General features: G+C 38.3%; 1 protein-coding gene across 8 annotated transcripts; it reads left to right on the top strand.

Annotated features, from left to right (window-relative positions):
• Positions 1–6: 6 nt before the first annotated feature.
• On the top strand, positions 7–17,285 carry LOC120108745. 8 transcript variants are annotated; one of them, XM_039122453.1, is made up of 8 exons: positions 8,006–8,826; positions 8,988–9,047; positions 9,177–9,211; positions 9,352–9,408; positions 12,080–12,133; positions 12,436–12,492; positions 15,442–16,227; positions 17,008–17,285. In XM_039122453.1, exons 4-8 carry the CDS (start codon positions 9,394–9,396, stop codon positions 17,068–17,070), a joined length of 975 nt encoding a protein of 324 aa, XP_038978381.1. In that variant the 5' UTR covers positions 8,006–8,826; positions 8,988–9,047; positions 9,177–9,211; positions 9,352–9,393; the 3' UTR covers positions 17,071–17,285. The 8 variants fall into 8 exon arrangements, with proteins under 8 accessions (XP_038978382.1, XP_038978379.1, XP_038978375.1 ...); XM_039122454.1 differs by lacking the exons at positions 8,006–8,826; positions 8,988–9,047; positions 9,177–9,211; positions 9,352–9,408 and adding exons at positions 7–482; positions 644–842; positions 1,001–1,057; XM_039122447.1 differs by having other exon boundaries at positions 8,003–9,047; positions 9,361–9,408.
• The last annotated feature ends 317 nt before the right edge of the window (positions 17,286–17,602 follow it).

The raw sequence follows: 17,602 nt of genomic DNA, 5'->3' as shown, positions 1-17,602 counted from the left end.
TGCCAACAATTTGTCACAGTATTACTTTTATTGCTTAAGGCTGTGATTTCTTGAATCAGATTAACTTTTTGGTCTGTTACTGATGTTCAACAAGCATCAATAGTGCTGGACACCAATTTTAGACTGGTATACTAGATTAAATTATCCATTTGTTGCTGACCTGTTCTGACCAGATCTTGATTTGAAAGCATTGGTAGGTTGTGAGTTGGGAGGGAACCCTCTTGGGTAATATTCGGATTTGCAGTAAACCTTATTTATTTGTTGCAGTAGACCTGTTTATCTAATGCTGGAGATTATGTGAACTTGTCATGTAAGACATAAGGTTCAAAATGGTATTTATAATGGTTCCAAGAATTAGGAGCATGGGCAGGCATACAATGTGACGGATAATCGCCTTCTCAAAGAGCTGGTTCTTTTATGTTGGTAAACAAGGCTCAACCTTCCACCTCTTCTTTCTCCTAGCTTTCTACTTGAGAGAGGAGGTGAGCATCTATAGTGATTTCTCAGTTACCCTTCAAGCATTGTTCCTTCTCCTTTTCTTCTTCGCTTTATTGTGTATGGATGTATTTATGTATGAATATTCATGCAACAAGGGGTGACTTCTAAAATTGTTCTTCTCTTCTTTGCATGCCATCTTCTCTAGCAATAGGCGAGACATATATGGAAGGTCTACTACATTGCTGGCACCCGATCTGCATTCATTGTAAGTTGGAGAGGTCATCACCAGAGGAGAAGAGGTGCAGGGATCTTCTCCTCTTTTTTGCGTGCATGTATATTAATGAGATGATGGGCAAGTTGTGAAATTACTCCTCTTCTTTGCGTGTCAACTTCTCTAGCAATAGGTGAGGAACTTCTGGAAGTGGTGAATTTGAGCCTCTTCTTCCTTTTACCTTTTTGCCTTTCAATTTTTTGTTTTTTGAAGATTATATTTTTGTAGCACTTTTTTAATTACATAACTGTAATTAAATTTTTTGATGTAATTTTTCGGTTGTTCCTGAAGAATTCATTGGATTTGGAGGCTGATGATAGTTTCAAGATAAAGATGGTATCGATAAAGGTACGATTTTGACTTCGAGAACCCAAATTCTCAAAGTTTCTATTTTGCTTGTCAAAAATCAGGAGTTGTTTGCTCAATACTCGAATGTGTCAGATTTTTACATTTTCTCCTTGACAAAATCCCGACCATAAATACATGGGCTCTTTTACATGAACTACCAGTTTATGTGTGAATCTTATTGTTCTTTTTTTTTTCTGCAATTCTTTTACGTCTCTTGTTATAAAGTTATCTGAAATGCCTGCTTCACCATTGGATAACTTTTTCTCCCATTTGTTGTGATTGGCTAATTAAGTTAATATGTTTTTTCATTTTTATTTCTGCTCTCATTTAATTTGGGAAGCTGTGGTGTTTTTCTAACATTTACATCCTTGTTTTCTATAAATCATGACAGTGACACCTCTACTTTTGCTCCCATTTTTATGTGCTGTGTATGTTGCTTAATATTTTATTTGACAAATGTGGTTGGTTCTCTTAGTACACTTTCAAATAGTATCATATGCAGTTCCCATGAGATAATGACATGATCTTCTGAAAATGCATTTGCATAATCTCAGAACCGAACTATTAGACTAATCCCTGTATAGCTCCTATGCCTTTTTATATTACATCAAGTTCAGAACCAGAAGATTCTCTTTGTTTTGTTCTGCTGCCATCAGTTATGGTTATTCCTTGTGACATACTGTGTGGTTAATTCCAATCCTTCAATCATTTAATCATTTTTGTTAACCTTGTTGGTTACATTGATCTGCATGACTTTCCATTGGCTTGGAAAACATTTCTGCATGTTGTTCTGGATACTTTACCATTTCTTTTTTCAACCTCTCTTTCTCTTTAATTTTCATGATTTCATGCCTGAGCATGTTGTTAATGTATTACGTGCGGGCGTGGCTTGTGCAATGGTAAGGTTGCTCCATTTGACCTGTGCATCATGTATTCGAAACACCTCAGATGCTAAGTGGCAGAAACCTTGGGGATGCCTTTTTTTGTTTTCTTGAATGTATTATGTATCATAAAGGTAAGGCTTGTGATATGTCGGGATGATTATATTCTATTAAGTTGTGAATGATTGTTTTATGATTATTATTTTTTTAGGATGTAGTCTTATCTTCTAAAGTTCAAATGGACCAAACAATTAGCATATCTGGTTGACTCGGTGATTTTATTTTTCGATAGCGATTGTGCACTGCCTTTGAACCTGGCACCATTACCTCGCTGGATCTAAGTTTCTGGTGCGCACGGATAACATGGCCACAAGCTACTTTCAGACCCAGCCAAAGCTCACCTCTAAGCAGTCGAGATGGCCAGCAATTTCTCGCTGAATTTGATTTCGACATCGAGTACAAGCCGGGCCGAACTATTCAGTCCCTGATGCCTTGAGTAGGAAGGTACAGTTGGCTACGGTTTCTTCCTTTTTCGGACCAGCAAGTAACCCAATAGAGAGGGTCAAGGCCGAGATGGAGAAGGATCCGTGGGCCACTTCCATGGGTAAACTCATCATGGACGGCAAGGCGCGCCGTTTCTGAACCGAAGGAGGGCATATTTGACACGAGGGCGACGTGTCTATGTGCCTTCAGGCGGAGGGCTAAGGCGCGAGGTGCTGCGAGAACACCATGATTCTATGTGGGCGGGACCAAGCTCTCATAGAACATAACTATTATTGGCCGAAGATGCGGGATGACATCGAGGAGTATGTTCTCACTTGTTTGCTATGCCAACAAGACAAGGTTGAACATCGAGGACCTGCGAGGTTGTTGGAACCATTACATATACCAGAGCATCCGTGGGAGAGTGTCTCCATGGACTTCATCATCGGGCTACCTCCAATGGATGAGAACAGTTCTATCATGGTAGTGGTGGATCATTTTTGAAGTACGGGCCTTCATTCCAGCACCTACTACTTGCCATGCGGAGGACGTGGCACAGTTATTCTTCACATATGTGGTAAAATATTGGGGGATACCGCGGAGTATCGTTTCTGATCGCGATGCTCGCTTCACGGGGAGGTTTTGGACGGAGTTATTTCGGATCTCGAAACGGAGCTGAAGATGAAGACATTGTGGGATCTTTTCCCTAGGTCGGCTTCTAGTTCTCTTTCTCAAGATTTGCTGGTATTCTATTTCTTCTTCTCCTTCTACTTGTTCTTGGTCTCCCGGGTGGATAATGGTCACAATGTTGTGCTTCTGGTTATCTTTTTCTCTTTCTTTGTTTATGTGCCTTCTCTTTTGCTTTTCTTATTCTTCTTTGTTTCCCAAATTGGGAGAGCGGCGCTGCTTTTGGGTTCTTTACATGGCGGCTGTGATGATTCTTGCACGAGGGTTTCGCTACAATTGAGAGGAAAGCAGTTATTCTCTTGACGGCAAGGCAATCTTGCAGGCAACTGTTTGCAGCCATTTTTGATTTATTAGTTGCAGATCAATCGGTGAATCTGAGCCCCCCTCCATCTTCCCCTTCTCTGCTTTCAAATTGCTGGGATTTTTGTTTTCAATATTCTTTTTTACGGTTGTGTTTTTGAGAGATTTTAATGTAGATTTAGGTGGAGAGTGTAGGAAATGGGGAGATCTTGGTCAAAGTCTCTCTCCCTCTCTCCCTTTTCTTCAGTATATCTTCAAAAGTTTTGAACTTGGTTCAGATATTTTATTTTGTTAACTTTGCTTTAAGTTCTCTCTGGACTTGAATGATAGTGAGATAATATTTTGATCGGTGTTTGTTCAATCTACATTTGGTATTCTTGGTTGTTGGTGGGACTCCGTCTAATTTGGTTCTGGAGGTTATGTTCTATATTGTTCTGGCATGTGAAATGATCTCTGACGTTCTAAATCCACGGGAAATTCTAAACCATTGAGCTTAAAAGGTTGCTATATAGGATTTCTTCGGATGCTTATTTCGTTAAATGCTAGGACTAGTTCTCTAGTTCTTCATAGAAAGAGTTTGGATTATTTTATTGCTTCTATATCTCTCGTCCTGCTTGGTGGTTGTACATAAATTTATGCTGGTTGTTGTTTCGGTTGGCTGCCATTGCTTGCTCTGTTTGATGATACGTAATTGATGGTCATCAAATTTTGAGCAAACTTTTTTTTGGGTCCGGTAGTCTTGGTGATGCAATTGGTTGTCCACCTGCTTTAATATGTTGTTGCACGCACCACGTTTGTGGAATGCCCGAGCATCTATTTAATGTTGGCATTATGTGGTTTTGTATGCTGTTTTTGCCGCTATGACTGAGACACACATAACTAGTATTTTCATGGTTGGATTATGGTAATTTCTTTGCGTTTGTTACCTCTTGCTGTCAACTTTGAATGATATGATCAACCCTTTTTTGGTAGATGCTGTCTGTAGGTCCCTGTTGGTCTAAACTGTGGATGAAATGGTCTGCTAGTTGATTGCACTCCCCGTCAATTTATCCATCTTTGATAAATAGTTAATTTTCGGACTAACAAATTTTTTTTTTTGGGCTATGTTAATTGGATTTTGTTGTTTTAATTCAATGTTCGATAAGCATTATTCATTTGATCTCACCTAAGTTCAATCTTCTCGTGATGCTGCAGGCCTTAAAGCATTCACATCATAAGTTATATTAATTGCAGTTGTGTTCAAAGTATTTCTGTTCCCTTTTAAATTTTTATCATAACCACAACTAAGGTGACATATGTCACGCCCCGGACACGATCCGTGACACGGCCGTGCTATTGCCGACTACCGTCCACAATAGCACGAAGCCTCATACATGGGTAACAGGGTAGTCAGACTAGTCAAACTGTCATATTTTTAAAATATTTGCAGTGTATCATATAAGGTAGTACAGGTTATTTCTTCTTCCATCTCTGTGCCAGAGTCTTCCTCCCTCTATTTTACTGTTGAAACATGAAACAGAGGGAAGAAACATTCCACAGAGGAACTTCCCCCCTTTTTATTTTGTTTAAACCTATTTTAGTAAATCAGGTCATACTTTGCTCCGGGTTGGTTGTAGCCGAGCAGTACACCCTTCAAGAAATCCCTCCTTCCTCTCCTAGGGCTTCAGAGGTTCAGCTCCTTCAACCTTCGGCTCTAGGGTTCGGCTTCTATGGTATAGTACTCCAGAGGGCTAAGGAATAAGAGGGTATAGTAACTCCTAAGCTAAGAAACTGGGAGTTTAAATAAACTCTGCTTATTGGAGAGGTGGCACCCTCTCCTTCCTCCTTGCTTCGGAAGCCTACAGCTGCCCTTTCCCTCAGGCCAGCTGGGCTTGTCCTTTCAACCAGGGTGAGAGGTGGAAGACTCCCATTATGCATGGATGAGGGCCCAACAGCTGGCCTTCCCCCCTACTGGCCAGCTGGGGCCCGTCACTTCAGTCCTTAGGCTTGAGGTGAGGGTTGCCATCCATGGGCCCAATACGGCCCCATTAATGACCTGGCCCAAATACCCTTAAACTGGGCTTCAAAAGTATTGGGCCTAGTTAGTATCGGGCCTGGACATTACATTCTTTCCCTCTTAAATAAATTTCGTCCTCGAAATTAATCATACCTCAATTCTTTGGTATGCAATGTAATTCTCTAGAAAAACCGACTGAAATAAAGAAATGTGAATAGCCAGAATCAAACGAAATCCATGGAAAATCCTAAACCATTGAGCTTAAAAGGTTGCTATATAGAATTTCTTTGGAGGCTTATCTCGTCAGATGCTAAGACTATTTCTCTGGTTCATATAAAGAGTTTGGATTATTTTATTGCTTCTATATCTCTCATTTTGCTTGGTTGTTGTACATAGATTTGTGCTGGTTGTTGTCTCAGTTCGCTGCCATTGCTTGCTCCATTTGATGACATGAATGATGGTCATCAAATTTTGAGCAAACTTTTTTTGCTCTGTTAGCCTTGGTGATTCAATTGGTTGTCCACCTGCTTTTATTTGTTGTTGCATGCACCACGTCTGTGGAATGCCCCAACATCTATTTGTGTGGTTTTGTATGCTATTTTTTGCCTTTGTGACTGTGACATATAACTTTAGTGTTTTCATGGATCTGTTATAGTAATTTCTCTGCTTTTGTTGTCTCTTACTGTCAACTTTGAATGATTTGATCAAGCCTTTCATGGTGGATGTAATAGTTTGGTGCTTGAGATTATGTTCTCTTTTTTTTTTGGTGTACCGGCATCTCACTGCAAACCGTGAAAACGCCCAGAATAATCAAAAAGCAAAACACGCTCTAGTGCCACCGGCACTCGCTCGAAACCCCTCCATAGGACGGCTCCAGAGTGGTGTGCTACGAATGAGGCGACTCAGTCTGCTGCACTGTTCGCCTCACGAAAGACATGCGTGGCTCAGAAGGAGTCCACCTCCCCCACCAGATAGCAGATATCATAGACAAGAGGGTGCAGATCTGGCCGCGGCTCTTTAGCAGCGATTGAGTGAGCAGCTCTGGAAGGTCTGCTGCTCCGCAGACAGCCGAGCAGCAACGATCGTTCGATGGGGGGAGGAGAAAAAGAGACACTGTGGGATCTTTTCCCCAGGTCGGCTTCTAGTTCTCTTACTCAAGATTTGTTGGTCTTCTCTTTCTTCTCCTTCAACTTGTTGTTGGTCTCCCGGGTGGATAATGGCCGCGATGGTGTGCTTCTTGTTATCTTGTTCTCTTTGTTTGTTTATGTTTCTTCTCTTTTGCTTTTCTTCTTCTTCTTTGTTTCGCAAACTGGGAGAGCGGCATTGCTTTTGGGTTCCATGCAAAGAGGCTGTGATGATTCTTGGATGAGGGTTTTGCTACATTTTGAGAGGAAAGCAACTATTCTCTTGATGGTGAGGCAATCTTGGATGGTCTGCTGCTGTTGTTCTGCAGGCAACCGTTTGCAGCCGTTTTGATTTATTAGTTGCAGATCAATTGGTGAATCTGAGTCTCCTTCTCCATCTTCCCCTTCTTTGCTTTCCAGTTGCTGGGATATTTTTTTCAATATTCCTTTTTAAGGGTTTCTTGAATTTCTGAGAGATTTAAAGTAGATTTTGGTGGAGAGCGTAGGAAGTGGGGAGATCTTGGTAAAAGTCTCTCTATCCCTCTCTCCCTTTTCTTCAGTATATCTTCAAAAGTTTTGAACTTGGTTAAGATAATGCCTTTTGTCTAAGTTGCACATGATAATGTACTTGCTTGAGTTTCTATTGTCCGTCAGCCTTTGTAGTTTAGGTAATTATGGATAGCCACTCTCTTTGCCAACTATTCCTTTTAACCACAAATTTTATGTTGATTATACACTCTGCATTCTGCTTTATTCATGGTAAATCTACTTCATCAGTTTTTGTGGCTCGGTCCATGCAAAGAGGCTGTGATGATTCTTGGATGAGGGTTTTGCTACATTTTAAGAGGAAAGCAACTATTCTCTTGATGGTGAGGCAATCTTGGATGGTCTGCTGCTGTTGTTCTGTAGGCAACCGTTTGCAGCCGTTTTGATTTATTAGTTGCAGATCAATTGGTGAATCTGAGTCTCCTTCTCCATCTTCCCCTTCTTTGCTTTCCGGTTGCTGGGATTATTGTTTTCAATATTCCTTTTTAAGGGTTTCTTGAATTTCTGAGAGATTTAACCACAAATTTTATGTTGATTATACACTCTGCATTCCGCTTTATTCATGGTAAATCTACTTCATCAGTTTTTGTGGCTCGGTCCTTCAAAACTGCATCATCCTAGAACTTTACCAAGCTCATAAAAATTGTTCAAGTTTATTCTTGTCTCTGTTGTTGTCTTAATTATCTATTTATCTTCTGAGCTATTGTTGGACGGTCCGGTCCGGTACGTACCGGCCGGTACCGGTACCGTACCGGCCGGTATGCGGTAGTTTCAAAAACCACAGCGCGCGGCGCTGTGGTTCTAAAAAAAAAAAATCGTACCGGTGCGAACCGGCCAGTTCGCACCGGTTCGAGGCCGGTACCGGCCGGTACGGGCTCCGAACCGGCCGGTACGCATCCGTACCGGCCGGTTCGGATAAAAAATCGGAAAATACCGGTTTTTTATCCGTTCCGGTACCGGTCTAGGACTGGACCGGTACGGCATTCCATGGTTGGATCCCTATGCTGCAGCAAAAGTCCGAACCTTTTGGGCAATGATGACAGCATCCTTACTCATTCCGGTGATAGCCTTCAAATAAACTATTACAACTCATGGTCATCTCATCTTATAGGGGCTAGATTCGTGATTTTCTGTGGAAATTGTCTTCGATAAATCCTAACCATTGATGTCTCTTTAGCAAGCATATTTGATTGGTGGAACAGCATGCTCAAGTCGAAAAACTGTTCGATTGCAGTATTTCTTGAAGTTTGTAAGTATATTTTGATTTATTTGCCAACAATTTATCAGAGTATTACTTTTATTGCTTAAGGCTGTGATTTCTTGAATCAGATTAACTTTTTGGTCTGTTATTGACGTTGAACAAGCATCAATAGTGCTGGACACCAATTTTTAGACTAGTATACTAGATTAAATTATCCATTTGTTGCTGACCTGTTCTGACCAGATCTTGATTTGAAAGCATTGGTAGGTTGTGAGTTGAGAGGGTACCCTCTGAGTCATATTCGGATTTGCAGTAAACCTTATTTATTTATTGCAGTAGACCTGTTTATCTAATGCCGCAGATTATGTTAACTTTTCATGTAAGACATAAGGTTCAAAATGGTACTTATAATGGTTCCAAGAATTAGGAGCATGGGCGGGCATACAATGTGATGGATAATCGCCTTCTCAAAGAGCTGGTTCTTATATGTTGGTAAACAAGGCTCAGCCTTCCACCTCTCCTTTCTCCTAGCTTTCTACTTGAGAGAGGAGGTGAGCATCTATAGTGATTTCTCAGTTACCTTTCAAGCATTGTTCCTTCTCCTTTTCTTCTTCGCTTTTTTGTGTACGGATTTATTTTTGTATGAATATTCATGCAACAAGGGTGACTTCTAAAAATTGTTCTTCTCTTCTTTGCATGCCATCTTCTCTAGCAATAGGCGAGACATATGTGGAAGGTCTGCTACATTGCTGGCACCTGAGCTGCATTCATTGTAAGTTGGAGAGGTCATCACCATCGGAGAAGAGGCGCGGGGATCTTCTCCTCTTTTTTGTGTGCATGTATATTAATGAGATGATGGGCAAGTTGTGAAATTACTCTTCTTCTCTTCTTTGCGTGTCAGCTTCTCTAGCAATAGGCGAGGAACTTCTGGAAGTGGTGAATTTGAGCCTCTTCTTCCTTTTCCTTTTTTGCCTTTCAATTTCTTGTTTTTTGAAGATTATATTTTTGTAAGACTTCTTTAATTACATAACTGTAATTAAATTTCTTTTGATGTGTTTTTTCGGTTGTTCCTGAAGAATTCATAGGATTTGGAGGCTCATGATAGTTTCAAGATAAAGATGGTATCGATAAAGGTACGATTTTGACTTCGAGAACCCAAATTCTCAAAGTTTGTATTTTGCTTGTCAAAAATCAGGAGTTGTTTGCTCAATACTCAAATGTGTCACATTTTTACATTTTCTCCTTCCCAAAATCCCGACCATAAATACATGGGCTCTTTTACATGAACTACCAGTTTATGTGTGAATCTTATTGTGCTTTTTTTTTTCTGCAATTCTTTTACGTCTCTTGTTATAAAGTTATCTGAAATGCCTGCTTCACCATTGGATAACTTTTTCTCCCATTTGTTGCGATTGGCTAATTAAGTTAATATGTTTTTTCATTTTTATTTCTGCTCTCATTTAATTTGGGAAGCTGTGGTGTTTTTCTAACATTTACATCCTTGTTTTCTATAAATCATGACAGTGGCAGCTCTACTTTTGCTCCCATTTTTATGTGCTGTGTATGTTGCTTAATATTTTATTTGACAAATGTGGTTGGTTCTCTTAGTACACTTTCAAATAGTATCATATGCAGTTCCCATGAGATAATGACATGATCTTCTGAAAATGCATTTGCATAATCTCAGAACCGAACTATTAGACTAATCCCTGTATAGCTCCTATGCCTTTTTATATTAGATCAAGTTCAGAACCAGAAGAATTTCTCTTTGTTTTGTCTGCTGGCCATCAGTTATGGTTATATCCTTGTGACATACTGTGTGGTAATTCCAATCCTTCAATCATTTAATCATTTTTTGTTAACCTTGTTGGTTACATTGATCTGCATGACTTTCCATTGGCTTGGAAAACATTTCTGCATGTTGTTCTGGATACTTTACCATTTCTTTTTCAACCTCTCTTTCTCTTTAATTTTCATGATTTCATGCCTGAGCATGTTTGTTAATGTATTACGTGCGGGCGGGGCTTGGTGCAATGGTAAGGTTGCTCCATTTGACCTGTGCATCATGTATTCGAAACACCTCAGATGCTAAGTGGCAGAAACCTTGGGGATGCCTTTTTTTGTTTTCTTGAATGTATTATGTATCATAAAGGTAAGGCTTGTGATATGTCGGGATGATTATATTCTATTAAGTTGTGAATGATTGTTTTATGATTATTATTTTTTAGGATGTAGTCTTATCTTCTAAAGTTCAAATGGACCAACAATTAGCATATCTGGTTGACTCGGTGATTTATTTTTCGAACTGAGGTTGGCTCGTTACAAAGCCAAATATTGTGTATTCTAGGTAAATTGTCTGTTTTGGTTTCTTAGGACTCACTTCTCGTAGGCTAAACATGATTCCTTTTTTGGCTTCCAAAAAGGCTCCATTTATTTTTATACAAGAATTGACTTGTGTCTGGCCTGTAGTGGATATAGCTTTGTGTTCTTTATTATTGGAAGCCATTCTTTTCTTTTCTTTTTCTTTTTTCTAACATTTTTTAATATTTTTTTCTTTTTTTAATAAAAAACGTTGTCTTCTTGCACCTTCCATGCTAGACCTAATGATTTCTATTGAACACAGATAATTCCTTGACCTGTACGTGGTTTGACGGCCATACTCTTTCTGGTTCCCTTTAGATGAGATGAAGTTTCTTGATTCCACCTAGTTTGAGACTAAGTTTGTTTAATTTATTTACATAAATAGTACACTTGTATTGCGTTCAGATGATAATGTACTTGCTTGAGTTTCTATTGTCCGCCGGCCTTTGTAGTTTAGGTAATTATGGATAGCCACTCTCTTTGCCAGCTATCCCTTTTTAACCACAACTTTTATGTTGATTATACACTTTGCATTCCGCTTTATTCATGGTAAATCTACTTCATCAGTTTTTGTGGCTCGGACCTTCAAACTGCATCATCCTAGAATTTTACCAAACTCATAAAAACTGTTCAAGTATATTCGTGTCTGCTGTTGTCTTACTTATCTATTTATCTTCTGAGCTATTGCTGACCCTATGCAGCAGCTAAAGTCCGAACCTTTTGGGTGATGATGACATCTTTACTCCTTTCTTTGATAGCCTTTAAATGAAATATTACAGCTCCTAGTCATCATATCTTATAGGGGCTTGATTCGTGATTTTCTGTGGAAGCTGTCCTCGATAAATCCTAACCATTGATGTCTCTTTAGCAAGCATATCTGATTGGTGGAACAGCGTGCTCAGGTCGAAAAATTTTCTGATCGCATTATTTCTTGAAGTATATAAGTATATTTTGATTTATTTGCCAACAATTTGTCATAGTATTACTTTTATTGCTTTAGGCTGTGATTTCTTGAATCAAATTAGCTTTTTGGTCTATTATTGACGTTCAACAAGCATCAATAGTCTTGGACACCAATTTTTGGACTGGTATACTAGATTAAATTATCCATGTGTTGCTGACCTGTTCTGGCCAGATCTTGATTTGAAAGCATTGGTAGCTTGCGGGTTGGGAGGGAACCCTCTTGGTTCACGTATCCAAAAGCTCCAAAAAAATTTGGAACCGGTACAGGCCGATACGGTTAGCCGGTTCGGGCCGGTACGGGTTTTTAACACCGAACCAGACCGTTCGGAGCCAGTATCGGTTCGGTACGGGCTGAACCGGCCGGTACAGCATTCCTTGCTTTTTTGTTTGTATGGATGCATTTTTGCAGGAATATTGATGCAACAAGGGTTGACTTCTAAATTTGTTCTCTTCTTTGCATGCCACCTTCTCTGGCAATAGGCGAGGCATTTTTGGAAGGTCTACTACACTGCTGACAACCAATCTGCATTCATTGTAAGTTGGAGAGGTCATCACCCGAGGAGAGGAGCGGGGATCTTCTCCTCTTTTTTGTGTGTATGTATGTATATTGATGAGATGATGGGTGACTTGTAAAATTGCTCTTTTCTTCTTTGCGTGTCAGCTTCTCTAGCAATTGGCGGGGAACATCTGGAAGTGGCGAATTTGAGCCTCTTTTTCCTTTTCCCATTTTGCCTTCTAATTTCTTGTTTTTTGAAGATTATATTTTTTTAAGGCATCTTTAATTACAAAACTGTAATTAAATTTCTTCTGATGTGTTTTTTCTGCTGTTCCTGAAGAATTCATATGATTTGGAGGCTGATGATAGTTTCGAGATAAAGATGGTATCAATAAAGGTACGATTTTGACTTCGAGAACCGACATTCTCAAAGTTCGTGTTTTGCTTGTCAGAAATCAGGAGTTGTTTGCTCAATACTAGAATGTGTCGCATATTTACATTTTCTCCTTCACAAAATCCCGACCATAAATAGATGGGCTTTTTTACATGAACTTCCAGTTTGTGTGAATCTTATTGTGCTATTTTTTTCTGCAATTCTTTTATGTCTCTTGTTATTAAGTTAGCTGAAATGCCTGCTTCACCATTGGATAACTTTTCTCCTAATTGTTGCGATTGGCTAATTAATTTAATTTGTTTTTTCATTTTTATTTCTGCTCTCATTTAATTTGGGATGCTCTGGTGTTTTTCTGACATTTACATCTTTGTTTTCCGATCGCAGTATTTCTTGAAATATGTAAGTATATTTTGATTTATTTGCCAACAATTTGTCATAGTATTACTTTTATGCCTTTTCGAAGGGGATTTTTTCTTTCTGGGTTTGTTTTTGATCCCAAAATGGATGATTTGTTGCCCCTAGCCAAGGTTCGGGAGCTAGATTTTATGTTTTTCTTTCTATTGGATTCGATTTTCTGCCAAAGATTTGGTTTTGGAATCTCTATCTTGATTGCCCATCAAAGATGGAACCTTTATCTTGATCTCTTTAAATTTTTCATTGTCTTTTTTTTTTAATTATTATTTAGCTGAATTCTTTATTTCTTATTTGCTTTGTTATTTCTCTCTCTCCAGCGCGCGCGCGTCTCATGCCAGGTATTTAGAGTCACTTATCTAACGTTGGAGTTTGGATTTTATAATATCATGGAAGAGCTGCTTTGATAAATTTTTTTTCCTGATTTTAGTTTCTATTTATTGAGAGTCGAAATTTGGCACTAGTTAAACATCTGCTTGAGTTGTGAAAAACAAAAAGATCTGAATTTGGGTTTTGAAGATTGAAGAATAGGTGGCAATATTCAGAAGCCAGGATTTTTTTTTTCTCAATTGTTTAGCTTGTCCAAGAATGTTCTGACCTCGTAAAAGTAGATATGATATGTTTTCAGCTTATGTTTTAACTATGACTGCCGTGAGTGTTGGACTAACTTTAATTTACTATCTTAGCTCGTTTACAAAACTTAATTTATTTGGATTGTTTAATGATTACAGCAGTCTTTTGTTAAGTATGTCGCATCTGAAAAGGTCCCCAAGGAATTTAAATCATTCCTTTACTGTTCTCCTTGAGGCTTGGAAGAAAAATTTGCTCCATGGCTTTTTATTTAGTCTGTATTAAGTTATTTGATTTTTCATTTTTCCCATCAATTTCCTATGCCTATCAGAGCATCATAATTTTACTGTTGTTAATTCTTTTTTTATCATGTAAAGGATTTCAACCAATTTTTACAAGACAATTATAAATGTGATATAAAATTTTGCCCCAAAGTCAAACCTATGGAAAAAACATTAATTTTTCTTGGATTAAAGTTGGAACACTACCTTGCTTTTGACCCAGCCTATTTCAGATATTGTTTTCTTGTTTTGGATGAAGACTTTCTTAAATGCAATTAAAGAAGTTGAATTTTATGTAAACCTAAATTGATTACACTCTCATCTGCTTGTGGTCAAGAAGTTTTCAACCCCATGCTATTAGCACAATGGTCATTGAAAATATATTTATAATTTTCTTGATGAATAGAGTATTTTTAAAAATCTAGCAAAGTTTGCAAGTACTTTACAAATCACTGTGACAAGATTTTGCTGTACTCTTCCCTTTTACATACTCAAATTTCAGGAGATTCGTTATTTTTCCTACTTTACTCGCAACTTTATCTCATGTTATTACATTTCCTCTATCATCGTTATCCCATATTTTGACATTGTTACCGTGACAATCTAAACTAGAATATGATTCTCAGTGTTTTGACTTTTACGCTATCAAGGTTAAGGACTAAAACTGTCGTTCTTTTTCCTAATGTAGGTATCTGCCCTTGCTTATACTTTTGTAGAATGGGAGGCACCATCAACTGACTGCTTTTGCCTCCATAATATTGTGTAATAATTGTAAAGTAACTGGTTGACATGAAATGGCGACCAGTGTTGGTCAGACTTATTATGGATGGTCACAGGAGGAGTTATCTGATCGAGATGATTCTCAAGTAATTTTTTTCTAATCTCTTTGGGTTGTTCACCATCATAATTATTTGTCTAAAAAAATCTTTAATGCTCCTTTAGAGTGCTAAACTAACAGCAATTCATTCTTACATGTATCAAACCATCTATTTTTTGCTCTTTAACCCTTTTTTAATGACATTATTCAGGTTACATAAATGCTAACTACAATGATACGATATTTATCTATTGCTAGTTTCATTTTGCATTTCAGATTTTTTAATATATGATCTTACATGTAATATATTGTATCAAATTCTACACTATATTTGCAACAGAATGGTACGAGTTCTTTTATTCTCTGCTGTGGTCTTATTGGTTCTATTTTGCTTGTTTTCCTCTCCTTGCAGTTTCATTGCTGTTTTTGAAGTATATACAGTTGGGATGATATAAACTCCTTACATCTGCTTATTAAGTTAGATTGCTATGCAAAAGGTCTATAATGAATATAATTTTCCTATTCTGTTGTTATTGGGTGGCTAAATGGGTGCTTGAGCTTTATTAAGTACCTGAGTTTCATTTCTCTGTATTTCCTGATGTGACCTACTTTGTTATTCTTCTCCTATATTGAATTCTGAACTCATGATACATTACCTTTCAGCTGTGTTGGTATATTAATTTTCCCCTTTTTGTTTCTTACATTTTCTGTTGATTTATATGGATATTATATTAAGTTTGATACAAAGTTAGCAGAGAATATAGCATGTGATACAAAGAAGCCAATGAAAGATAATTGGGGTGCTGTAATTATTTAAATATATTGTTTTCTTTCATTTATGTAGAGTATTAATATTGTTAATGTGGTTTGCAGGAAGCTTCGGTCTCGCAAATGCTTGATCATGGTTCTATATCCTTTGGAAGATTTGCAGCTGAGTCATTGTCATGGGAGAAAAGGTCAGTGTTTACTCACGACAGACGCCAGGAGGAACTGGACAAGTTTAGTGGCTTAGTTGCCGAAAAGAAAGCATACTTTGAAGAATACTACAGAAGGCTTCGAGCTTTAAAGGCCTTGGAACAGAACCAGCAAACTGAGCTCACATTGGATTATGGTGGTGATGGTAGTAATTCTAGCCAAACTGGAGAAGATGATGAAACAGCTCTGCAGCATGGAAGTCTTAGAGATGGGGCAGCAGAAACTATTGATGCCCCTTCTACAGAAACTGAAAATGAACTAAACTTCAAGCAGGATACGAAGTGCAGTCAAGCTCTTCAAACTAGACCGCTGTATCCAGGATCCACAACATCAAATATAGACTCGCTGAGAAGAAGCATGGAAAAAATTAAGCCAGAGAAAAACTTTAACCATGCTGTGATGCAAGACCTGGACAGAGAATCCTTGTCGTCATTAAGTAGAAGCATAGAAGAGATTGAACAGAATGATATCAGTAGTGTTGATGACAGAGAGATTCTGAGGGAACAGGAGAGTCCAGGGTCTAATGTTGAATCTGGGCCTCCTACCAACAGGTCTGTGTCAGACGTGACAAATTCTAGAACCGGAGTCTCACAGCATGCACCTGGTCACAACTTGATACCATACAAAACCAAACTGGCTGTTGAGAAACCTCCAGACTGTAAATCAGTTCCTGAAGTGAAGAAGGTATGGCAAACTTGGGATGTTTTCTTGCATGTGTATAAAAACTACTTGTTACTTTGAATAAGCTAGTTTGTTTTTCTTCAGTGACCAAATGAAATCAAGACTGGGAAAGGAACTGGAAATGTTTGTTTCGCTATGCTGCAGCAAATCCAACTTCCCAGTCAGATATGATGTCCAAATTTGTTTTAAAAATACGGCGTGCTAGGGACATACTTGGGCAATAGCTCATTTAGGAGGAAAATCTTGACCACCATGGGTCACCCAGTCCACAAAATTGATTCAGATAGGATTTTGGGTGCAGTAGTTCGTGCACATTTTCTAAATGCAATATCTCCTTTTCCACCATTCAGCTCAGAGCTAAAGCAGAGCCGGCTTGTTACTGACCGTCTCCACAGAATCCCAGCATGATTTATTGATCAGAAATTGTTTCTTCCTTTCATCCCTTTAACCTTCCAATCAGATATAACTTATTTTTATATTAGTTATCTAACCAAGGGTATATATCATGGCCATCACCCACAATTCAGAGAAGCATAAAAAAAGAGAAGTTGATGTACTCCATACGGTGGATTTTGATATGCCAAATATTACCTATTCTTCAGTTTATTCTTAATAGTAAATACAGACTTACTGTATATGCTAAGTATTGTTTGTTCCTACTAGCGTACTGAATATATTCAGTCAAGAGAATAGTGTAAGCCTAATTCTGTTATACCATGAGATTGATCCTTAACATTCTAGGAAAATGCTTCCCTTAAAACAATATCGTTTTGGTTGTGACAGGCAAGAAACACCACGATGGCAATGACTTGTCTGAAGATGCAAAGCCTCAGGTGTTCCCATTAAAAGGAATCAATCATCAGATAGCTGCAATCATGCATAATGCAGTGTGTCAGCAGCTGCCTGCTGTGTGCGGTTAACTAGTTATAATACCTGTTTTCTCTCCTAGTTAAAATGGCTGCTGCTGTCAAGTGGTACATATCTGTAGTCTGTGTAACTTGCTGTATCATATATGCCATAAAAGGCTGTAATTTAGATCTTGTATTGCTTTGGAGCGTTGATCCCGTCGGGTTACTCTCGCACGCGTTGCGACGATTGCAGTGGAAACACACGTGCGGGGTTGTTCATCACATGAACATTCCAGGAAGGGTAGAATTCAAAAAAATTCTGAGTTCACAAACTCAGAAAATTATGAATTAAAAAAAAGAGATTAAAATTAAAACTTGATTAATTTAATTCTATAATAAAGAATTGTAAGGATTCTATTTTACCTTTGAGCGGGTAGATCTTTACCGCTATCTGATGATCGAAGGATTAAACCGTACAAGTGTCCAACCTTTATAGGTATCCACACAAGGTACAGATCGTTTCAAGCATC

Source organism: Phoenix dactylifera, unplaced genomic scaffold, assembly GCF_009389715.1.
Source record: "Phoenix dactylifera cultivar Barhee BC4 unplaced genomic scaffold, palm_55x_up_171113_PBpolish2nd_filt_p 001526F, whole genome shotgun sequence".
Taxonomy (NCBI): Eukaryota; Viridiplantae; Streptophyta; class Magnoliopsida; order Arecales; family Arecaceae; genus Phoenix; species Phoenix dactylifera.
The sequence above is the reverse complement of the archived record's forward strand: the minus strand, read 5'-3'. Positions and strand labels throughout refer to the sequence as shown.

Bases quoted from the DNA above. Each gene is read 5' to 3' on its own strand.
- LOC120108745 (XM_039122447.1), top strand. From the start codon at position 8,918: ATGAATATTCATGCAACAAGGGTGACTTCTAAAAATTGTTCTTCTCTT. The intron at 9,212-9,360 runs GTGAATTTGAGC...AAGAATTCATAG, and splicing joins GCGAGGAACTTCTGGAAGTG to GATTTGGAGGCTCATGATAG. The intron at 12,134-12,435 runs GTAAGTTGGAGA...CTGTTCCTGAAG, and splicing joins ACAACCAATCTGCATTCATT to AATTCATATGATTTGGAGGC.